Source organism: Dipodomys spectabilis, unplaced genomic scaffold, assembly GCF_019054845.1.
Source record: "Dipodomys spectabilis isolate Male_0828 unplaced genomic scaffold, ASM1905484v1 ptg000019l, whole genome shotgun sequence".
Taxonomy (NCBI): Eukaryota; Metazoa; Chordata; class Mammalia; order Rodentia; family Heteromyidae; genus Dipodomys; species Dipodomys spectabilis.
In genome coordinates this window covers 11,193,944-11,218,643 of record NW_024870696.1, presented here as the reverse complement: position 1 = coordinate 11,218,643, position 24,700 = coordinate 11,193,944, and the positions used below count along the sequence as shown (strand labels likewise).

The 24,700-nt window shown below is 37.5% G+C and overlaps 3 protein-coding genes across 3 annotated transcripts; all 3 read left to right on the top strand.

Annotated features, from left to right (window-relative positions):
- The first annotated feature begins 360 nt into the window (after nucleotides 1-360).
- On the top strand, nucleotides 361-1,305 carry LOC122103938 (olfactory receptor 2G2-like). Its single transcript, XM_042674622.1, has one exon. The coding sequence runs from the start codon at nucleotides 361-363 to the stop codon at nucleotides 1,303-1,305; it is 945 nt and encodes a 314-aa protein (XP_042530556.1).
- An 11,191-nt stretch (nucleotides 1,306-12,496) lies between these two features.
- On the top strand, nucleotides 12,497-13,438 carry LOC122103800 (olfactory receptor 2G2-like). The gene has a single exon (XM_042674459.1). The coding sequence runs from the start codon at nucleotides 12,497-12,499 to the stop codon at nucleotides 13,436-13,438; it is 942 nt and encodes a 313-aa protein (XP_042530393.1).
- An 8,866-nt stretch (nucleotides 13,439-22,304) lies between these two features.
- LOC122103937 (olfactory receptor 2G3) lies at nucleotides 22,305-23,249 on the top strand. The gene has a single exon (XM_042674621.1). The coding sequence runs from the start codon at nucleotides 22,305-22,307 to the stop codon at nucleotides 23,247-23,249; it is 945 nt and encodes a 314-aa protein (XP_042530555.1).
- The last annotated feature ends 1,451 nt before the right edge of the window (nucleotides 23,250-24,700 follow it).

The window sequence follows — 24,700 nt, the reverse complement described above, 5'->3', positions numbered from 1 at the left end:
GTACACCTCAAGTGGTAGAGCAACAGCCTTGAATAAAAAAGCCAAGCAAGAGTGCAAGATCTTGAGTTCAAGTCCCAATATTAGTACAAATGATGTTTGCAAACTTAAGGAAAACTTCACTTCTGATTGATTTTTTTTTTAAAACTTTTATCTTCAAGGAGTATGGAAAACATGCAGCCACCAGATGGGACATGATGTTTGATGGAAAAATGAAGGATACAGTCCACTGGTATTCTCTACTTTGGTCTTTTCACATATATATACATAATTCTATTTTCTCAAATACGAAGCTGTTAAGTATTTGATATAAAGTCCTTCTGGTTTTGCTGGATGTGACTCTGTCTCTGAACAGTGAGAGTAATGTGGTGGGGTAATGACAGTGACCTCCCTGGCTTCATTCTGGTTGGTTTTTCAGACCAGCCTCAGTTAGAATTGATTCTCTTTGGGATAATCTTGTTCCTTTACCTCATGACCCTTCTTGGCAACACTACCATCATTCTAGTGTCCCTTGTGGATTCAAAGCTCCACACTCCCATGTACTTCTTCCTGTCCCATCTCTCCTTCCTGGACCTCTGCTTTACCAGTAGCATAATCCCTCAGCTTCTAGTCAACCTTCGAGGTTCAGATAAGTCCATCACCTATGGGGGCTGTGTGGTTCAGCTCTATGTCTCCCTTGCATTGGGATCCACTGAGTGTGTTCTTCTGGCCGTGATGTCCTACGATCGCTATGTGGCTGTCTGCAGACCCCTCCATTATGCCTTTGCTATGCATCCCCAGCTCTGCATGATGCTGGCATCTATGGCATGGCTCAGTGGAGTGGCCACCACCTTGGTACAATCCACCCTCACCATACAGCTGCCCTTCTGCGGACACCGCCGAGTGGATCATTTCTTCTGTGAGGTCCCTGTGCTCATCGAGTTAGCTTGTGTGGACACCACCTTCAACCAGGCCGAGCTCTTTGTGGCTAGTGTCTTATTCTTAGTGCTGCCCTTGTCACTCATCTTGGTCTCCTATGGCTACATTACCCAAGCGGTGTTGAGGATCAAGTCAGCTACTGGGAGACAGAAAGCATTTGGGACGTGTTCCTCCCACCTCCTGGTGGTCACCATCTTCTATGGAACCATCATCTTCATGTACCTGCAGCCTGCCAAGAGTCGATCCAAGGACCAGGGGAAGTTTGTTTCCCTCTTCTACACGGTGGTGACCCCCATGCTGAACCCTCTTATTTATACCCTGAGGAACAAGGAAGTGAAGGCAGCACTGAAGAAAATTCTAGGGAATAAAACGTTGAGCTGCACTTTTTGATTATCAAGATATTTGGGAGAGGCACATTATGATGCATTTTTTTTAACGGGGGGTGTCTTTATGAATGATTTGGTCATTCTGAAAATTCTGCAAATCATGACTCCGCAAGTATGTTTTGTGTAGGAAAATTCAATTGGAGCTTAGATTTCAGAATTGGGCAGGTGGAATATTTTGCACAACTTCATATCTTCTCCTTATAGGGTTGAACAAAATTAAGCAGTACAAGTTAAAATGAGATTACCGTTCTAAGCATCGTGTTATTTAGTGGGTTGTTTAATGGATTTAACCATATGCTACATGGATATTACTATAATTGTTTCCTTGGCAGAAACTAAAGTATTTTGTGTTTCAATGAACAACTCAAAACACACCTCATAACCCTTATCAGTGACATTGTTCTTTCAGCCAACTGCATTTCTGATTGAGCCTCTGTGGAGCCCCAGCCGCACACAATAAACTGATCTCCATGGCTGCACTTCTGCTCCTCTTTTAGAAGTGTCTGAAGTTTTGTGTTTCTCTCTTTGCTGTGGTTTAGACAGAATGCAACTCTTAAAACATAATCACTTGAAAAAATAAAATCTTTATCCAGGTTTATATTTCAGCACAAACCTTTTTTATCTCTGCACATTTAATTATTTAAGGTACAACACCTCTGCTTGTGCATTTTTATTGTATGTTTTTTATTGTAAAAATACTATACAGAAGGGTTACAGTTACATGAGCAAGGTAATGAATACATTTCCTATTGAGCATTGTTGCCTCCTCCTTTGTTTTTCCTCTACCATCCCTTCCCTCCCACCTCCACAGCTACTCCCACCCCCCATCTCATTGTTACAATGGGTCAACTGTCAACCTGTATCCCTATTTAAGCATTTTGTTTTTCCCTTCCCCAAATTGGAGAAATGTATATACAAGAGGCAGGGCACTGGAATCAAATACAGTGAAAACAGGGGTTATATTGCAGGGGGGAGAAACATACAAAGAAACAAAAAAATCCATGATACATTATAAATAAGTTAGAGACAACAGCAAGACAGAAAAAAAAATTGTCCCTATCTTGGGGTTCATTTCACTTAACATCATCTTATATGGTCATATATACATAGTCAACAAATCCTCAAAGAAACAACTGCCTGATAAATAAGTGTGCTAAAAACTTAAAAAGAAACTTCTCTGAAGAGGAAATAAGAATGGTCAATAGACACATGAAGAAATTCTCAACCTCTCTAACCAGAAAAGAAATGCAAATCAAAACAACATTGAGATACCACCTGACCCCAGTTAGAATGGTTAAAATCAAGAACTCTAATAACAACAGATGTTGGAGAGGATGTGGACAGAAGAGAACACTATTGCCTTGTTGGTGCAGTGAAAATTGTTCAACTACTCTGGAAGGCAATATGGAGGTTCCTCAAAGGACTCTACATAGAGCTCCTCTATGACTTGACCTAGCAATCCCACTTTTGGGCATTTACCCAAATGATCACAAACAAGGCCATACTAAAGCTACCAGCACAACTATGTTTATTGCAGCATTATTTACCATAGCTAAGATATGGACCCAACCCAGATGTCCCTCAGTAGATGAATAGATCAAGAGAATGTGGTATATATATGTAAAAGGGAATTCTGTGCCTTCCATCAGAAAGAATGTCATAGCCCCATTTGTTATGAAATGGAAAGACTTGGAAAAATTATATTAAGTGAACTATGCTGTGCATTTTTAAAACAAACTCAGAATTAACATATCACAGCTAAACCATAAGCTCCCATTTGTCTTTTTTTCTCCCTCACTGTTATCATTATCAGAAAATGACACCCACTGCATTAAATAGTCAGTCCTGTGAATTTTCCCTGTTATTAGCTACTTCTGTACTGAACTCACTTCCTTCCACTTGAACTTTCTCATTTGCCATGGGGAGGGCATGCTTGGCATCCCTGTAAGACAAGGAATATTTACTTAATGACTTAGTCACTTTTTTTCATTACAACCTGCATGTTTTTGAGTTCATGCTGGCATTTTGTTTCAATTCATTTTTGATTTACTCCTGCATTTTTTATATACTACGAAGTATATGTAATTTTTAACACATCATGGAACTGAAATTTTTCTTAAGAAATGGATTTATTTATTCACCAGTTATTGAGACATAAGGACACAGATTTGAAACCAACAAATAAATAAACCTAGTACTCATACCTTCATAGAGTTTATAGTCTAAAGGCCTACTTCCATATTTGGTAGCTTTTCTCTGTGTGACAATATCTACTATCAAAGAATGGAAGCCAATTTTTCTAATTTTTTTATTGTGAAAATGCTGTACATAAGGGTTATTGTTACATGAACAAGTTAATGAGTACATTTACTATCGAGTATTGTTGCCTCCTCCTTTGTTTTTCCTCTACCATCCCTTCCCTCCCACTTCCATTACACTCCTCCCAGCTCTCCTCCCCTGCCTAAATTGTAAAGTTCATTGTTCAACAGTGTCTTGTACATCTCATTGTTGCAATGGGTCCACCTGTATCCTTATTTAAACATTTTGTTTTTTTCCCTTCCCCTCCCCAAATTATACCAACATCAAATACAGTGAAAACAGGGGTTATACTGTAGAAGAACATACAAAGCAACAAAAAAAATCAGATGGTACCTTATAAAAACATTAGAAACAATAGCAAGGAAGAAAAAACCACTTGCGTCTCTATCTTGGAGTTCGTTTCACTTAACATCATTTATCTGGTCATATGTATGTTATGGAAGATGTTACTCTCATTTTAGAAAATTCTATACAATATTAAATGTAAATCAAAGTATAACAATAATAGCTATATTATTATCATTATTATTATTATGTTGGTCGTGGGGCTTGAACCTGGGGCTAGTCACTGTCTCTTAGCTCTTCAGCTCAAGATGGGTGCTCTACCACTTCAGCCACAGCACCACTTCTGGTTTTCTGGTGGTTTATTGGAGATAACAGTCCAATGGACTTTCCTACCCAGGCTTGCTTTGAACTGTGATCCCCAGATCTCAGCCTACTGAGTAGCTAGGATTACAAGTGTGAGCTGTCAGTTCCTGGCTATATTATTATTTGTGTCGGCCTGGGCTCTGTCCCTGAGCTCTTTTGCTCAAGGTTAGCACTCTATCACTTTGAGTACACCACCACTTTCAGGATTTTGGTGATTAATTGGAGATAACAGTCTCATTCATGGACTTTACTGCCTGGGCTTTGAATCACAATCCACAGATCTCAACTTCCTGAGTAGCAAGAATTACAGGTGTGAGCCACCAGTACCTGGCATATTAGTCTTTTATTTGTGATTTTTGCATTAAATTGATAGTTTCCAAACAACATTATCTAAGTAGTTACAATTCACTTTGAAGAATGGTGGCAGAATTTTTATTTTCTAAATTACAAAATATGTTAATAATTGTATCCAAAAGGATCACTGGATGAGGTTTTTGTTTTTTATTTTCTCTTGTTTCTTTGTTTCATGCTGGTCATGGTGCTTAAACTCAAGCTTGGGTTTTGTAATTTTGTGCTCAAGGCTAGTGTTCAACCACTTGAGCCACAGCTCCATTTCTAGATTATTTTTGGCAGTTCATTGGAGATAAGAGTTTCACAGACTTTCCTGCCCAGAAAGTCTTTGAACTACAAATCTCAACCTCTGGAGTAGCTAGGAATATAGGGGTGAGGCACTTCCTCCAGACTCAGTTTTAAAGGGCTGAAATCTTGTAATAGAAGTTAAGTAATTCTTATGTGGCATCACCTATTCAAGGGTCAGAAAAGACATTTCCTTTAAACCTCCTAGAAGAATTGGTGTAGGGGCACACATGATATAGTATCACATGGCTGCAAATGGTGTTGTTCCTTGTGCTGAGGGGACATAGCATCTCTAATATTCAAGTAAAATTGGACACAGTGATCTAGAAAAAAATGTAGTAGAAAAGAAAATGTGCTGATTAGGCAGGATACAGATTTTGGAAATAGAGAGTTAAAGATAATATTTTTTTTTGCTTCCAAAGAATAGATTTATTTTTAACTGATATACAAGACATGAAAATCCATGTATTTTAAAGGGGAAACCTGTGATGTTTCAATATTATTTTTAACTTCTTCAAGCCCATTGTAGTATTGTAAGAGTAAAAACACGGAGTAGAAGCCACAGTGTTCATTCATTTGCACAAACACGTAGGGGGTAATTGACTATAGTGAGATCAACCTGGTGTAATAGGCAGGAATGAGAGCTGCAGAGTAATTTTCCATGACCACATACAGAATGCTCTGATGTGGGCATTTTAATGAGTTTCAATTTTTCCACAGAGGGAAGATGGTAATTCCCTAACCCTTCTGGGGGCAGGCTGAGGCAACATTAGCAAATCTTTTCTCCTTCCCAGCATAAACTAGTTCCTGAGAAGATCATCAGTGAGGTTTCTCCTACTCAAGTGGTCTTTTTTAGGGACTGTGGGACTAGGGTATTCCCATGCATTTCTAAGGAAGCCCTACTCTCTCCATGAGAAGTCATGTAGGTCTTTCTGTTATTTGAGATGAGTGTTTTCATGCTGTACCACACATCATGTTGGAGTGGTGAATGACTGCAGTTTCAGTCCCCAAGAAAAGCTTCCAGTCACTATGACACTGTTGTAACCAAGGATCACATTTCACCCATGTGCCACATTCTCAGGTGATGCTTCTGACATCTTTGTATCATATTGCCCATAGATGAGAACGATCAGGTAATTTTTATGTCATTATTTTATGTAATTTAAGTGGTAGTCATGGCAGGACTCTATCCTTTGTTTTCTCAATTCATTCAATTCGTTCTAGTTTGTCTTTTGCACTGTAGCTCCTGTGACTCTGGACCCTCCACCTGGAAAAAACAACTTATTTCCACATCTCACAGGCAGCTAGAGACACCAGAGAAAGACGTAACTCCTAAAGGCAGAAAGAATGTTCTTGGCTAGGAATAAGTATGACAATAGATGTAACCAGATCTAGTCATGATGGTCAGATTGCATGTTTTATTATGTACACATAATGACATTAAGGTGACTAAAATTGTGAAGACTGTGTTTCATATGAATCAATTCATAGACTGATTTCTAGAACCCTTTTTCTCTTTAAGCTATTTGCTTTCCTCTCCATTCGTCCCCTAATTTCCCTACCTTTTCCTTTCCTTTCTTTCTTCTTTTTCCTTCTATTCTCTTCCTTTCCGTCTTACCTTTCTCCATCTAGCTGATAGCCAATATCACCTCTCCCCAAGGCAATAAAGAGTGGGTTTCAATTGATTAGCATCTAGCTTTCCATATGTTTAAAGTAGAAAAAAAATATGCTAGGTGTAAGTGGGTCACACCCACTGTCTTAGATATTCAGGAGGCTGAGATGTGGAGGATCTCATTTCAAAGTTTGCTTAGGTGGAAAAGTCTGATACGCTCCATTTCCAATTGGTCAGTAAAATGCCAGACTGGTGGCATGACTGCAGACTCCAATGGTAGATCAATAGCCATGAGTAAGATCACTGAACGAGGGTGCAAGGCCTCAAATCAAGCCCCAGGATTGGCACAAAGATAGTAACTACAAAAGAAAGAGTCTTTCAATTTGAACTTTCTCCATAGGATATATATTTATAAAATAAAAAAGCAATCAAAAAGCAATTTTGTTCAGTTAAAAAGACTTATGCTAGGGTATATATTATCTTTCAAGCCAATTAATTGATCACTTCCAATAAATACCAGGAATTCCAAACGGGACTAAACGTGGTGAAGAGCTCTCCTCCTCACACTGCTCACTGCTTTATTTCATTTCAGCTGCCGCCTGCCCGCAGCCTGCTGTTCTGTGTGTGTGCCTCCAAAGACAAAGCGTTTGTCTCCACCTTCCACATCCCTGCCCTGCCTCTTGCATTATGTCCCATCATCCCCTGCTCCTATAGAAAAGACACAGGATTAATTAAAATTTAAAAAATTAAAAAATAACAAAATATTACATTAAGAACGAATATTTTAGTGCAATGTGATTTTTGAAGGGTAAAAAATAGCAAATGATATTCATGTCCTTTGGGCCTATAGTTAGCACTAGTTTGTTTAGGTGAGAAAGTTGTATTTAGAATTTTTTTTTTACAGAACATTTCTTATTTATATTTTGTGGTTGGGTTTTAGAAATAAAAATGAGTGTAGCAAAATAAAGGATTCACAGCAGTGTTTATGTATTTAAAAAATTTTAAGGAGCATAATTATGCAGGAACTCCACAGGATTTGCATTTTCAACTCCCACCCTGTAATCACTCAGTGATTTAAAAAAAAATCAGCAATAGAGAACAAGCACAATGTAGGACTTTGCATCCTTCATTTTTTTTTTTGTCTGTCAGTTGTGGGGCTTGAACTCAGGGCCTGGGTGCTTTTTCATTCAATGCTAGCACGCTACCACTTTCAGACATAGTACCACTTCCAGTTTTCTAGTAGTTAATTGGAGATGAGAATCTCACAGACTTTCCTTCTCAGGCTAGCTTCAAACCCAGATCTTTAGATTTCAGCCTTCTGAGAAGCTAGACTTTAGGTGTGAGTTAAGTTAAAATTTTGTTAATAATTCATTTTTATGAAGGTAAGAATAGATAAAAAGTAACATATCTACTCTTTTATATTTAAACTTTACTAAGGCTTGATATTTGGCAAATGATAAAAATCTTTATATCACCAGATTTTTCAATATAAAAAGTTTGTTATTCTAATTATTTGTGTTATTCTACTGCTGCAAATTTATCAACAATATACATCTAGGGTAATAATTGGATTACTATTTCAGCCTGGATAATAGTATTTTTACATGCAAGTTTTTTAACATTCTGGTTTCATTTAATTTCATAGTATTAGTTATAGTAGTGAGGTCTTATTAAAATGCTTCCCATTATTTAAAATTGTTTTAGCCATTCTTAGGGACCTTAATGACTTTGATTTCTTTAAGTCTCCTATCATGGCACTATTGTTGTCAGCTTTATCTAAATGGATATTATTTCCACATCAGTGAACTTCTGATGGCAAGAAGCTTGGGAAGTTTGCTTTCATATATTTGTTGCATGACTTTCATGCGTCCTTTCTTAAGAATTGTCCTGAAATGTCCCCACTCTATTCAGTGAAGTTATTTATGCACATCTTTATTCTGTTTATTTTTTATGTCCTAAAGATTACTTAAGAATGAATATTATATGTTTTTCTGTCATTTCCAGCAGAACACAGTTAGTCTTTCCTTGGATTCTATTTCATTGTTTCAAACGGTCTTTCACTAGCTCTAGGTTCAATCAAGTGAATTGAAGACAGAGATAATTATTTTTGTCTTCTCAAAAGTTAATACTTTGCCTCTGGCTTACTTCACTTAATATAGTTCTCTTTTGGTCACTTCCAAGCCAGCATGTTATTGTTAGTTTTCTTGATAATGGTCATTCTAACTGGGGTGAGGTGAAATCTCAGTGTTGTTTTGATTTGCATTTCTTTTATGGCCAGAGATGTTAAACATTTGTTCATGTGTCTATTGGACATTCTTCTTCTGAGAAGCCTTTTTTTAAAGTCTTGTTTCCTTCATTTGTTGAAACTAGAAAGTGCCTATAAACCCACAAATAAACACATGGGATGGTAAAAGACAAAAAAATATATCCTTGGGCATGATAAACCATGCATGACTCTAGACATTCACATAGTGAGACCAAAGGAGGATAATCTTAGGAGAGGATCACAAAGGCTTAATAGCTATGTGCATATAATATTTATCAAAATGAACGCCAAGAAATGAAAACAAGAGGTTTTATGTTATTTTGCTTCTTGTTTTGTTTTGTGTTTTTTCTTCCTTTATTGATGTTTTTATTTATGTACCTTTTGTCTTCTGTGTAAGTTTCTCTGTTTTGGAGAGAGTCATAGGGAACATAGAAATGGAGGGACAAAGGGTAAACAAATGTATCAGTGATGCTCACTACATACTATGTTGAAAATGAACTGTTCAACTTGTGGTGGAGGGGTTTCTAGAGGGAAAAAGTGGGAGAAAATGAGGGCAGAGCTGACACTGTTCAAAAAGAAATATGTTCATTACTTGATTCATGTAACTGCAACCCCTATGTACATCACCATTATAATAACAATGGTATTTTTAAGAAGTTAGTAATGTTTCTTTAGCAATTGTTTAAAATTTATGTTCCATAGTCAGTTTTGACGTTTTAGGGATTTTTTTCTTGTATTTATCATTTTTGAGTGTTTTTACTTTTTTTTTGGTGAATAGACAACTGGTTATGTTTCTTAGATACACATCATAGGTAGTCACCAGATTTGCTCTTCTCTCTTTTATACACAGATGGTTTACCTTCACTTCCTCTTCCACACTTCCTTTTTGTTTTGGGTGCTCTTTTCTTTGAGTTTTTAGAATTTCTACTGGAGGATTAAATATTGATGATTTTTAGTTTATGTTGTCAGTCATATGGAAGGAAAATAAAAGTGGCTGTCTATAAAGTTGACTTGCAGGTAGATTTCTAATCACTCTTCCCAAAATAAATAAAATATTTATATAGAATAATAGTTTGCCTGGCATCCAACTATACGTTCTTCTGTAAGTCTAGCCCATCTTCTTAGGATGAGGATTCTTCTACATGGCCATTTTATTTCCCATGGCCAGTTACATTTTTCACTTGCTTTTTTCCAAAGTTAGTGATAGAAATGATCATGCTTAAAGATTTTCCTGCTGGGTGTGCTAACTTAATCCCCGATATTTCAGAGATAGAGAAGACCAATGTTCAGAACTTGCCTAGGCAAAGTGTTAGGAAGCCTGCAAGCAAATCAAGCATGTATCCCATGCCTTCAAACTCAGCTACACAGGAAGTGGAGGTAGGATCACTGTAGTCCAGTTTGGCCCAGTTAAAAAGTGTGATATCCTACCAGGAAAAATAGCTGAAGCATAAAAAGGGCAGGGTGTATGCCTCAAGTGGTAACATGCTTACCTAGGAAATATGTGGTCCTGATTTCAAACCCCAGTACTAATAATAAGCAAACAAATAAATTCATAAACATAAAGAATATAATAATTAAAAGAGATTTGTGTTTTATGCTCAGGTCATCTTACCAAGTTTCTACACAGGAAAGATATAATTTATAAAATGTAATTTAAGGAATGTTCTGTTTTATATTAATGTTTTTACTTTCTTTTACTTTTGTGAACGTCATTAGGTCAGAGAGAGAATTTATCACACAACTTCAGCCACTAAAGCAAAGTTTACTTGCAGACAACCTGTTTGTTAGAACTTACTTTAAGCTCAGCTCTGTACCTTGCATGTGTGTGTGTGGACATGACATTCTTCTCTTTGACCATCTCAAGGGTGTTTACAGAGCACTGGCCAGGGAGAAACCAGAGAATGATTTGCAAGGTGCTGATGTGTAACAAGGAGAGGAAATATTTCATATTTACTTAAAGAAAATGAACTTGTAAAGGAATCATTTACCTTAGCAATAGACAGTCATGTGCTTAGAAAATGGGAGAGGAGGAAGAAAGGCACTGAGGTAAGGAGACTCTTCAGGAACTCCACTTTGGAACTTCCACATGGCTGCAGAGGTTGGCAGAGAGTCAAGAGGAGAGTCTGTATGGCTGTGGTTCTTAATTCTCATATACTAATGGTCCTGTTTACATTAATGTTGTTAATGAAGCCATATTAAATTCAATGCCATTGTCACACATGTGTAAGGCAGGTCCAATAGGCAAATACATTAGAAAGGTTTAGACCTGTTCTCTGTGTTCATCTGATGAGAATCAATTATATAGTAGGTGAATGCATTTGTGTTAGTCACACCTGGGAAAAGAAAATATGGAAAACATAATATATGCAAAGATAGATACAACATGGAGGAATGCCTTTGAGATGTTACTCTGTGATAAATGTGCTACAGTCTTCAAACTTGGTGTAGATGCCCACTGGCTTTGTGAGTCTCTAAAACCATCACTGAGTAACATTGGTCAAGATGCATTGTACTTAGGAATTGATTTGTTGAATGGTAACCCGTTTGTATCACTACTTAAAGATAAAAATATAATTTAAAAAGCTATTCTCATTAAACAACATATACATATGACTTACTTAATAGCAAACAAACAAAACCAAAAATACCTCCTGATCAAAATATCTTTTAGCTATACGATAAGAAAAGGTTTGTGGGCATATATGCTTGGGAAGGACTTTGTTTTTCTTTTTTCCTTCAGTGTTCCAGATGAAACCCAGAGCTTCCCGTAGGCTAGGCAGGTACTATATCACTGAGCTACATTCCAGCCTACTCCTTGGTAAGTGTGCACATGAAGGACAGACTGGTCTCTTTGTAATAGCACCAAATTCAAAATCTTCCTGAGTAGTATAATTTCACATCTTCATTTGGAAAAAAGACATCTCTCTAATTACATACTTAAATCCACAGAAACCACATTTTCATCTATTTTTGGAGGTGATTTTACAGTATGAATCATTTCAGAAAGAAGAGATTGAAAATCAAGAAATAACATTTCTTTATTACAAATGATTTTAGGGGCCAGAAGCATCTTTGGTTGTCATTAAAGGAACCAAGAAAAAATGTAAAAATAAACCAAATAAGATATAAATAAAAACTGAAAGAAAGAAAAGGTAACAAACGGTATGGAATGAATGGAGAGGGGTATAATGTCAGAAGAAATACCTTTACTCTCATCTACTAACTATGCTTTTTGGGTCCAGGACACATGATCACTCGGGAGTTGGTTTTTAATTGATGACAAGCATATATAGTCAAGTCCAGCTTGTAACCTTATAACCAATTCTCATACTTTGGGGGAAGATTGTGTAATTGACAATTACTTAAGTTACTTAAGTGAAATGTCAGTTATCTGTCTCTAGATAGAATTTTCTTGAGTTTCTGGAATTACAAAGACAATATTTTACAGGAGTAAATTGGTTAGACTAAAAGGATGGTCTGATTTATTTCTGGCAAAAGATGATGGTTCAAATATGCTTGGTATTTTCTGAATATCAGAAAAATAATTAAGGCATCAAGAGTTAACCTAGTATATTCATATAGAAATATACCTGCTTGGAAAAATAGAGGAATCTGGCATTAATTATAATGCCATGTCTTCTAAGCCATAAGTGAACTATGTTGATACATTGTCTTTCTCAGCTGTGTGGGAGTCATCAGGAGAGTTCTCTGCTCATGAGGATGCTGAGGAGTACCAAGGAGAGCAACCTAACAGGTTTTATCCTGCTGGGATTCTCTGACCGTCCTCAGCTTCTGAAGATTCTGTTTGTGCTCATCCTGATCTTGTATTTGCTTACTATTTTGGGGAACACCACAATTATTCTGGTCTCTCATGTGGAACCCAAACTACACACGCCAATGTATTTCTTTCTTTCTCATCTCTCCTTCCTGGACCTGTGCTTCACCAGCAGTGTTATTCCTCAGCTGCTAGTGAACTTGTGGGATCCCTTGAGAGCTATCACCTATGGGGGCTGTGTGGTTCAGCTCTACGTCTCCCTCGCATTGGGATCCACTGAGTGTGTTCTCCTGGCCGTGATGTCCTATGATCGCTATGTGGCTGTCTGCAGACCCCTCCATTACACTGTCATAATGCACCGCCGTCTGCGCATGACGCTGGCATCTATGGCATGGCTCAGTGGAGTGGCCACCACCTTGGTACAATCCACCCTCACCATGCAGCTGCCCTTCTGCGGACACCGTCGAGTGGATCACTTCATATGTGAGGTCCCTGTGCTCATCAAGTTGGCTTGTGTGGACACCACCTTCAACCAGGCCGAGCTCTTTGTGGCTAGTGTCTTATTCTTAGTGCTGCCCTTGTCACTCATCTTGGTCTCCTATGGCTACATTACCCAAGCGGTGTTGAGGATCAAGTCAGCTACTGGGAGACAGAAAGCATTTGGGACGTGTTCGTCCCACCTCCTGGTGGTCACCATCTTCTATGGAACCATCATCTTCATGTACCTGCAGCCTGCCAAGAGTCGATCCAAGGACCAGGGGAAGTTTGTTTCCCTCTTCTACACGGTGGTGACCCCCATGCTGAACCCTCTTATTTATACCCTAAGGAACAAGGAAGTGAAGGCAGCACTTAGGAGAGTGTTAGAGAGGCATCTGAGATAGCATTCTACATAATTGTCAAAATACTTTTTAAAGTGACTTTGCCATTAATGTCTTTTATGTTGAAACAACATATAGCATCATTCTGCTGGAGTTGTTTTGGAGTCCCCCCCACCATGTTTAGGCTAATATTTTTATTATGTAACATAGTATGGAATATACATAGAATCCCAACTTCACTATTTCACTATTGCTCAATAATAATATAAGGTGAACCATTTTTTTAATTGTAAAAATACCGTACAGAGGGGTTACAATTACATGGGCAAGATAATGAGTACATTTCTTATCAAGCATTGTTGCCTCCTCCTTTGTTTCCCCTTCCCATCCCTTCTCATCTCCCCCCCCCCAAAGTTGTAAAGTTTGTTTTTTGACATAACAACTTGTACATCTCATCAGGTGAACCATCTTTGTAAATAATGTTTCAGTATGTTTGCTAGCCACGTTATTTATGTAGCAAATATGATACTCATTTTAAATGTGTAACATAAATATGAAAAAAATTCACTATGTTTAGCCCAGTCAAGTACCTTTCCTTTTGGTATCAAGGGAACCATGCAGTCTCTGAAGTTCTCTGCAGTGCTAGATAAACTCATGGCTCATTCATTTATAGAGATGAATGTACACGGGATAATTTTTAAAATTTTATTTTATTGTAAAGATGCTGTACAGGGGGTTACAGTTACATGAGTAAGATAATGAATACATTTCTTGTAGAATGTTGTTACCCTCTCCTTTGTTTTTCTTCTACTATCCCTTCCCTCCCTCATCTCCCCCACTGCCCCCTCCTAGAAGTTGTAAAGTTCATTTCCAACATAGTGTCTTGTGTATTCGTTATGTATTTCATCTACTTAAGTCATGAAGAGATATGCAGAGGTATGCAATAAATTGGGAACAAAATGCTAGGTTAACTGATTAATCTGTTTGGTATTAGATTGTAGTCTGGTTCTTAAGGAGAGAGACAGTTATATAACTTCCCATGGCTTAGAAAGATATGCAAATAATAACAACAGTTATTGTTATTATAGATCTTCACTTCAATTATAAAACATTTTTCTAATTTTTAAAATCAGTGATTTTGGTAAAAGCTTAAACTGATTTATGTGTTTACACTGACAGTGATCTTTATTACATGTGGGTTGATTGTAATGACATTTGCTTGTGACATTTCTATTGTGGCAATGAAGACCTTTTGACTTAAGAATTTTTTGTGAACACATATTTTTTTTTAAAAGTGGTAGACTAGTGCTCTACCACTTGAGCCACAGTTCCACTTACAGCTTTTTTGTTAACAGTGGAGATAAGAGTCTTACAGACTTTCCTTCCTGGGCTGGCTTCAAACCACAATCCTCAGATCTAAGCATTTTGAATAGTTAAAATTATAGGCATGAGCCACTGGCACCTGACTTATATTTAGATTTTTTTGATTGTCATTTTATTGAATAGATTTAAAAGACTTTAAGTTTTGGGTCAGCTACTTCTTGTATAATATAGATTTGCTTTGTTGTATCCCATAAATCTTGAAAGTTATGCATGATTGGCTTATTGTATTTTTTTCTTTCTTGCTAGCTGGGTTTAATAATTCTTGAACTTTGTTTCCCATACCCAATATTTTCTTTCTGTTTCATCTCATTTACTCTACAGACATAAATTAGATTAATTTTAGGAATTTTATATTCAAGACGTTAGTTCTTTTTTTCAGCATGTCAACCTCTTGGCTGAATTTCTCAGTGAAATCTTGAATTGAGTTCTTCCTGTATCTGTTCCATTGCTTCCTCCTTGAGGTAATGGATTCTTTTAAAAATCTAGACATTTGACTTCCTAGTTGGAAACCAGTCATTTCAATATGTTTGGATTTGTTTATTGGAGTTTTAAACTTCCAAGGGAGTTGGCATTGCCTTGATTTTCTTTTTTTTTGGGGGGGGGGATCCGGTCATGGGGCCTGAACTCTGGGCCTGGGCGCTGTCCCTCAGCTTTCAGCTCAAGGCTAGTGCTCTATCACTTGAGCCATAGCGCCACTTCCGGCTTTTTTCTTTTTGTTTATGTGGTGCTGAGGAATCGAACCCAGGGCCTCAGGCATGCAAGGCAAGCATTCTACCACTGAGCCACCTTCCTAGCCCAGCCTTGATTTTCCATAGTTCTTATATTTCTACATTGTGCTTTTCATGTCACATGGATACAATGTTTGTTTAATATGGTGGTCTTAATGGCTAACTTTCTCAGCAGGTCTCAGTCCCCCACTACCATTCAGTATATGAAAGCCTACAGCCAGCATTATACTTAATGGTGAAAAACTAAAGCCATTTCCTCTAAACTCAGAGGAAACATAGCAACAATATCACCAATTCAAAAATAAATATAGTTAAAAAACAATTGTAAATGATATTACCCACATTATACTGCCACAAAGACAGATAGATAGAACAAGGCAAAAGCATCTGTGTCCAGAAAATTAATTCATGCAGCCCAGGGCCATCTGAGTGCTAATAGTGTGGCCTAAACCTATGATGTAGAAATAGTATTTTCTATAGCAAGTTATGCTGAAAGAACAGGATATCCATGTAGATAAGACTGAAACTAGATTCCTACCTTTCATTCTGTACACAAACCAACTTTATATTGGTCAAACACTTTTGTGCAAGAAGTTATATCTTGAAACTACTGGGGAGGGGGGTGGGGGTATAGGGGGGAGACAAACTACCAGAGAAAAAATAAGTAAATAAGTTGAGATGTAGGCATAAACAATGACTTTTTTCCTTTTTCTTTTTGTTTTTTAGGTCCAGTCGTGGGGTCTGAACTCTGGGCCTGGGCGCTGTCCCTCAGCTCTTCAACTCAAGGCTAGCACTCTACCACTTGAGCTACAGCGCCACTTCCGGCTTTTTTCTTTTTGCTTATGTGGTTCTGAGGAACCAAACCCAGGGCCTTAGGCATGCAAGGCAAGTGCTCTACCACTGAGCCACCTTCCAAGCCCCATAAACAATGACTTTTTGAACAGAGCCTGAGATTACATAAAATTAACTACTAAAAAGCTGGAAGTGGAAGCCGGGTGCTGGTGGCTCATGCCATAATCCTAGCTACTCAAGAGGCTGAGATCTGAGGATCACGGTTCAAAGCCAGCCTGGGCAGGAAAGTCTGTGAGACTCTTATCTCCAATAAACCACCAGAAAACTGGAAGTGGCGCTGTGGCTCAAGCGGTAGAGCGCTCGCCTTGAGCTGAAGAGCTGAGGGACAGCGCCCAGGCCCAGAGTTCAAGCCCCATGACCAACCAAAAAAAAAAAAAAAAAAAAAGGCTGGAAGTGGAGGTGTAGCTTAAATGGTACAGTACTAGGCTTGAAAAAAAAAAAGCTACAGGGCAGTATCCAGACCGTGAGTTCAAGTCTGGAGTTCAGCACCAAAAAACTCAACAAAACAAACAAATCCTACACCACCATTGCCACTACCACCAAAAAAACAAAAACACACACCAACCCCCTCTAAAAACAACAAAAAAGAAAATAAAACCCTAACTTCAAAGCCAAAAATGTAATGCATTAAATGCTATTAATTTTTCTGAAATATTTCTAAAATTTACTACATTCACATTTTGTTATTTCTGTGTTGTTATGATCTGATCTTTTTTGTTGACATTTTATTTAGGGACTTTTCACTCAGTATTTGCAATTGCTTTTGTTTAATTTCTGTGCTCTGTGTGACTTGATTTTTATTTATTTAAATGATACTTTTTATTAAATTTTATTTTCTGGCATTTTAATAAAATATTTTCCATAGGTATTGCTTAATTTTTACCATGTTTAATAAGTGTTAAGATTGAATATTGTTTTGATATTCTGATTTTTAGCCTATATTAGATATACAAAGGGATTTCACTATAATATTTCCATCCATGCATATAATTTACTTTGCTGTATTCATCTCACTAAATATAATAAATTCCAAGTTTCCCAGTTATCTAATCTTCTATTACTTTCAGTTTTCAGTAATAAGATGTAGTAAGTAAAAGTTCTATTATATATGCAAACTTTCATCAAGATTCAATAAGTAGTCATTATAAACCTTCTATCACCAGCACTTTTTATATTATTTGGGGCACATACTGTTAACATGTGTCTTTAATACGTACTAAATAACATATGGTCTCTATATAAAAACATATGCCTTTATATTATTTAGTGCTTCATAATTTGTTAGCATGTATATTTAATGTGGCTTGCGAAACATGGTTATATCTTTTCAAATGATTTCATTCCTGAGAAATAGGTTTAAAAGCCCAGAGTAAATAGTTTCCTAAAATTTTCTAAAGACTTTTTGAGCTCAGTTGTAACAAAGCTCAAACAAAGTATTTAAAAAATAAAAATAAGATACTGGGCATCATACTGGTAATTCTAGCTATTCAGAAGGCTGATATCTAAGGATTGGGGTGTGAAGCCAACCTGAGCAGGAAAGTCCATGAGATTCTTATCTCTAATTAACTACCAAAAAAGCTGTGACTTAAGTGGTAGAGTGCTAGCCTTGAGCAAAAATGATCAGGGATAGCATCTAGGCTCTGACTTCACGACTCAAGTCACACACACACACACACACACACAAACAAAAACAAAGTAAAATAAAAAATAAAAAACCCCACTCCTAACCAAAGAACAAAAATTGACAAAACATAGGAAGTAAGAAAGGGAAGGAACAGTTTAATAGTTTACAATGAACTGTCATATGGACTCATGAGAAAAAAACAACTTTTTCCCTGTGACAGTGGCTATACCTATAGGACTAGCTACTCAGAAAACTGAGATCTGAGGATTGAGGTTTGAAGCCAGGCAAAACAGTCTAACTGAAGAGACTCTCATCTCCAATCAACCAGCAAAAAGTTGAAAGTGGAGGTGTGGCTCAAGTGGAAAGTGCTGGCCTTGTGTAAAAAAGAATAAGACCCTCAGTACTAGCCCCAGTATGAAGAAAAAAATTGTTTCTTTTTAATAACTAACAAGTATGTGCCTTTGAGTAGAGACTGAAAAGTCTCAAGTGGATTTTAAAAATTAATGCTATTAATATCTGGCATATTACAACCATTTACATTTTCTCTTAATTTTGTGAAATATATTATGCAGAAAATATTTCTTTCAGCTCAGAAATTATCCCAAACTTCCCTGTGATTGTGAAGCTAAGATGTGAAAAAGTTGAGATATTTAGGTGTTAAATCTGTACATATAACTTGTGGGATACAGGAATAATGATGAAAAGGTCACTGAGAAGCAATAAATGACATAACTCCTTTCTTTTATAGACAATATGGTGTCCAAAGAAAGGGCTGAACTTTGAAAAGCTATATTTGAAGGAGAGACAGTACACATGTACACATGTATCTGGCCAAGTAAAGGAATCCACATCTAAATAACGTGATGAGCAATGAGTTAAATTAGGGAAAGGTGGATATTAAGAGATGAAATAGTGGAGCAAGAGAGCTTTCAAGAAAAAAGATGAGGTTACAAGACAGTAAATATAGGTCCCCCCAAAGAGTTGCATTATAAAATTACTTTGTATTAATGAAGAAATATGCTCATAGAGTGACCTTGGTGCAGGAAATGCAAAATAGAGTGAGGGATTAGCTATTAAAGATACGAAGAGACTTTCTTTATTATAAATGAGGGAAGGAGGAATTATATAACAGAAGTAATCTTGCTTTTGATGGTATGTAGTTTTATCAATGTTGGAAAACTCTGATGGATTCTATTTCCCTTATGAAGTAGGAAATCTCAGAGCCATATTCAAGAAAGAAGAACTACAAGTATTCTCCTTGGATTTGGCCCAGAAGTTAATCAGTTCTTCAGCTAATTGCCTTCTAGGGATATTGGTTTTCCCCAAAGAATTATTAGCCATGAACAAGTTATAACCTTTTCATGAGGTTGTAATTTTCATACAACTTTTACCTTCTTTCACAATTCTCATTATCATTAATATAGGATTTTTCTGGCTTGGCTCATGTTAGAAATATGAGTCTCAATATATGTTGTATTCCACTCAGCTGTATTTTTGTTCAGGAATTATTTAGACATGGGAACACAAAACTAGAAAATGTTACTTCACATTCCTTCTGAAGATATTAAAAAATGAACAAATTTAACTATCCCTGAAAGTAAGTAAAATTCATTCTGCTTAACCATAATCCAGTGTTCTTGTGTCTTGATGGGATATATAAAACTTAATGATGTAGAGGTGTTATAATTTCTTTCACAGTTGAGTTTGTTTTTATCACTGAAGTAATAGTGATGTTTGGTGAGACAGGTAAACTATTTGAGATTCAAGTTTTTCCTATCTGTGTATGAATGAGCCCTTTTTTGTTATTTTCCATAGAATAAATTGGCAACATATGAATAATTAATGCAATGTCAGCATATTTGAATTAGATATTTTTATAAGAACACTACAATTGAGGGTGAAGATGATTATGACACAGTTTAATTTATACACAGCTGCATAGATAGCTATATAGACAGATTTCATTATAAAGTAATACAAATGTGAAACTCAGTGGGTCCCTAAACAAATCAATGGTTTTAATCTCTCCAATCTCAGAAAGATTGGTGGGGAGGAACACTACAAGGGAGTTTACCATATGGCACCACTGCACACTTCTGAAATCTAAGCTAGCTAACACTGAGGCACAGGATCAACACAAGCTAACCAGAATGACTGAGGTTTTAAGTGATCAGAAATTGTTTATGGGTATCAGCAGGACTGCACTAATCAACACCTCCCAGTTTAGCCAGTCCATGGTAGTCTGGGCAATGCCAGTAAGTTTTAGTTTATTCAGAGTTAAAGTTAGAACAGTCTGAATATAGAATTATTCAAGACTTATAAAGACCACCAATTATCATTATGAGACTGCTTTAACACTTCCAGTAAAAATTTTAAAGGGGAAGACAAAAAAGAAGGAATCAATGGAAATAGAACCTAAAATCTGGAAATGTGTCTTAGTAGTAGAATGCTTGACTAGCATGCGTGAAGCCCTGGGTTCAATTCCTCAGTACCACATAAACAGAAAAAGCCAGAAGTGGTGTTGTGGTTCAAGTGATAGAACACTAGCCTTGAGCACAGAGAGGCTCAGGGATAGAGCCCAGGCCCTGAGTTCAAGCCCCAGGACCAAAAAGAAAAAGACAACAACAACACAAAAAACAGGTCTTACTTTTTGTGCTCCTCATGCTGTCATTGGATCATAGTGACTATGCTTGGTGTTACTCATGGTGATGATCATTGCTCTTTCTAAACCTTTCCATAGCCCCAAACAGAATGCCTTCAAAAAAGGGAAATTCAATTCTGTTGCTGACAAATGCATTCTTTGTTGTTAAAGTTATAAACCCACACAGAGGTCTATCACCTGGGAGCTGGACTGTCAGAGACTATGAGAGGCAGTTGTAGGTGGAAGGACCTGGAGGGCCTCTGGGCTGCCAACAACAATCGCTCTTTTGATTAGCAGGTGGTTATGCAGGTATTTGTGTCCACTATGATTCATCATGCTACACTCTTATGGTTATGTCCTTTTGAATAGATGTTACCTTTTGTAGTATTAAAAAATGGTTCATCTCTCCACTTGCCCCTGAATTTTGCTATCAATCCAAATACATTCTAAAACCAAAGCTTCAAGCTTATAGTTGAAAAAATAAAGGCAAATAGAAAGTTTAAATAAAAAGAAAAGAATCAACTACATTTAATTGAGTAAGAAACAAATGTCTTGCAAAGGGTAACTCTCTGTTGACTCTTTGAACACAATGGTCTCTAAGTCATTCTTGCTAGGGTAGTAGTGTGAAATTTCAGGAGCAGCAGGGAGCAGAATGTTCTTGGCTTGGTGTTGCCTGCTCATACATTAGACTAAGTACTTTATTTTCTTAGGTTGATCTCCCAGCCCGGCCTTAAATTTTAAGAGATAATCTTGGGTATTCTGAAATCATGGATCTTCTGTTTCCTCCAATGGATGGAATTACCACAAGACCAGTGTATCTGGGAAATAACAAGACCAGAGGAATATCTTGGTCCAACTGTATTTTTTTCCAAAGTGAGAGAAGTCTGGTTATTTGCCAAACTCTCCCTCAAACTTGTCACATGCACAAGGTTGGAGAGAACAGGGCTGCATGGCAACACAATGCAGGTCACTAAGGAGCTAGGTAATAGTTAAAAACCTATGTATGTTTTTATTTTCAGGCACAATCAGAGGCAGCTGGGAAGTCTGCTTGGCAGCCTCATGAGGAAGCTACTGTCCAGGAGACCTGCCACACAGCCAGTGTGTTCAACACCAAAGGCAGCTGCGATCAAGGACTTAGGAGCCTTAACCTGCTCATGTTCTTCCACAAATGGACATTTTTTTGTCTTAAGCTTCTCTATTCCTTATTCTCTTTATCTGATGTTTAGAGTCTCAAGGACTCCTTCATGTATGTATTCCAGGGTATTCTTTTCTTTATAATGTCTCCTGTAAGGATGCATGTGGGAGGGGTAAAATGGAGAGGAGTCTCTTTTCCCCATCTGTGACTAGGATCAGATTTTTTCCAACAGTTGAAATCAGTGGAGATATTGCTCTTGTTTATATTGAAAGATACTTATCTTTAGGCATAAGTCACTGCATTTCTTGGTATTATTGTAAATATGTACTTGGTTGTTTTTATTCATCACTCCTCCGACTGCTTTATAGTTGTAAATATTCTTGATTTCCATTTGGCTGGAATGTTGAAACATGAATCTGTGTCCCTAGTCAGTGATACACTGGGGTGAAAAAAATAGTTTGGATAAATCATCTTCCATGATCAGCTCAGCTCTTGTGTTTTGTTTTTCTGCAATAGACTACGTCAAAGGTACCTGTTCCGTTCCTCCTTTCATAGGTGCAGAAGGGATGGGATGGACCAATACGAGTTCGCTGGAGGGTTTCATCCTTCTAGGCTTCTCAGAGCACCCTCAGCTGGAGTCTGTGCTCTTCATATTTGTCCTTTTCTTCTACCTCCTAACCCTTGTGGGGAACTTCACCATCATGATCCTCTCTTATCTGGAGTCTTCTCTCCACACGCCAATGTACTTCTTTCTCAGCAACCTCTCCTTCCTGGACCTCTGTTTCACTACCAGCCTTGCTCCTCAAACTTTGGTTAATCTTCAAGGGCCAGAGAAGACCATCACGTATGGTGGTTGTGTGGTGCAGCTCTATGTTTCCCTAGCACTAGGCTCCACTGAATGCATCCTCTTGGCTGTCATGGCCTTGGATCGCTATGTGGCTGTCTGCAAGCCCCTCCACTATGTTGTCATCATGAATCCTCGGGTCTGCCAACAGCTGGCTTCCCTCTCCTGGCTCAGCGGATTGGCCAATTCTCTGATCCATGCTACTTTTACCTTGCAGTTGCCTCTCTGTGGCAACTGCAGGCTGGACCACTTCATTTGTGAAGTCCCAGCTCTCCTCAAGTTGGCTTGCGTGGACACTACTGTGAATGAGTTAGTGCTTTTCATTGTTAGTATCCTGTTCCTCATCATCCCACCCACCCTCATCCTCATCTCGTATGGCTTCATTACTCAGGCTGTGCTGAGGATCAAGTCAGTGGAGGCCAGGCACAAAGCCTTCAGTACCTGCTCCTCCCATCTCACAGTGGTGGTCATTTTCTATGGCACCATCATCTACATGTATCTGCAACCCAGCGACAGTTATGCCCAGGACCAAGGCAAGTTCATCTCTCTCTTCTACACCATGGTGACGCCCACCTTAAATCCCCTCATCTACACGTTAAGGAACAAGGATGTGAAAGAGGCACTGAAGAAACTTTTCTCAGGAAAATTGTGCACCTTACGGACGTGATATGCAAGGAAGTGATGATGAGGTTGGGGATCTCGGCTTCTAGTTAGCCCAATTCAGTTCTAAATTTCCCTTCAATTATGTTACCACACATTTGCTTTGCCTTCCTTGTAGATTTCTCCCTCTTATGTGTAACTAAGTGAACTGTATACATATTCATTTCAGGGAAGAATATGGGGCATGGAAAAGAGATGGACATGTGTGTAATTGTGATATTCATACAATGCCATGTTTTACAACCAATAGTTGCAAGGATGTAAAAATATTAAATTAATAAATGTTTTCCAGCTTTTTTCTAAGTTATATATATAACTTTTTTAAGTTTCAGAGAAATCCTTAGTTTTCTCTCAAAAGAGCAATGTGTATTTACCATATAATGCTACATTAGAAAACAAGGAAGTTGCATATACTTCCTTTATCAGTGAAGCTCATTGTTCTGATATATTGGTAAGGAAACTACTATATTAAATATTCTTTTTCATTAGTCATATCTTATTTTAAAAGACGTTTCAAACTGGGCAAGAAAGTGTATGTCTGTAATCCCAGTCCTCAGAAAGCTGAGGCAGACAGGATTAAGAGTTTGAGGTCAGCCTGGGCTACATATCAAGTTCAGGGTCAGCCTGAACTACATAGCTAGACCCTAGGTAAAAATGTACAAAAATTCAAAATCAAGAAAGGTAAAAGAAACTACATGCAAGGAACATATTACTTCTCAATCCTTAATAAGTACATCTCCCTTGTGGACAGAAGATACTGTACGCATGATGGGTACAAGCCTTTTGAAAGAAAAGACTTTTTAAAATTATTTTATATCTTTTGATTAGGTCAGTAGGAATGAAGAGAATTCAAAAGACATTCCTTCCTTTTAGAAATGTTGCTGTATTCTGATATAATTTACATAAAACAGGGGTTTATAATACACACAGGTGAATGAGTTGCCTTAAATATACATTTTCATGAAAAGACACCTACATTAAAGGTAATATGCATATACCTCTCTGTCTGTGTGTCATTGTATTGTAAGAACACAGTGAGATTTGTCCTTTTAGTGAATGTTGACATGTGAGCACAGTGCTGTCTGTCTTGGACATAGATTGCTCAACCACAGGACAAGTCCTTCATCTCATACAGCTAACCTCTGCTTATTGAAGAAAGACTCTGTCATCCATCCCCAACAATCAACATTCTTCTTTCAACCTTTGTATGATGACTAACTTGGATACATCATTTAAGAGAAATTATATGGTATTTTCTTTTTGGTATATATTTTGTGTCTGTTATTTTACTAACTTTCAGTTTTATCCGTATGGTCATAAACAGTGGGATTTTTGCCAGGCATAGTGTTTGGGTGACTATTTGGAATACAAGCTTTTGGGAGGCTGAGGTAGAAGGTTAACAAGTTCCAGAATAGTCTGGGCTTGGTAGGTCATCCCAGTCATTAAGAAAAGATATTA

Excerpts from the sequence above, each read along its gene's own strand:
- LOC122103800 (XM_042674459.1), top strand. The coding sequence starts at position 12,497 with ATGAGGATGCTGAGGAGTACCAAGGAGAGCAACCTAACAGGTTTTATC.
- LOC122103938 (XM_042674622.1), top strand. The coding sequence starts at position 361 with ATGTGGTGGGGTAATGACAGTGACCTCCCTGGCTTCATTCTGGTTGGT.
- LOC122103937 (XM_042674621.1), top strand. The coding sequence starts at position 22,305 with ATGGGATGGACCAATACGAGTTCGCTGGAGGGTTTCATCCTTCTAGGC.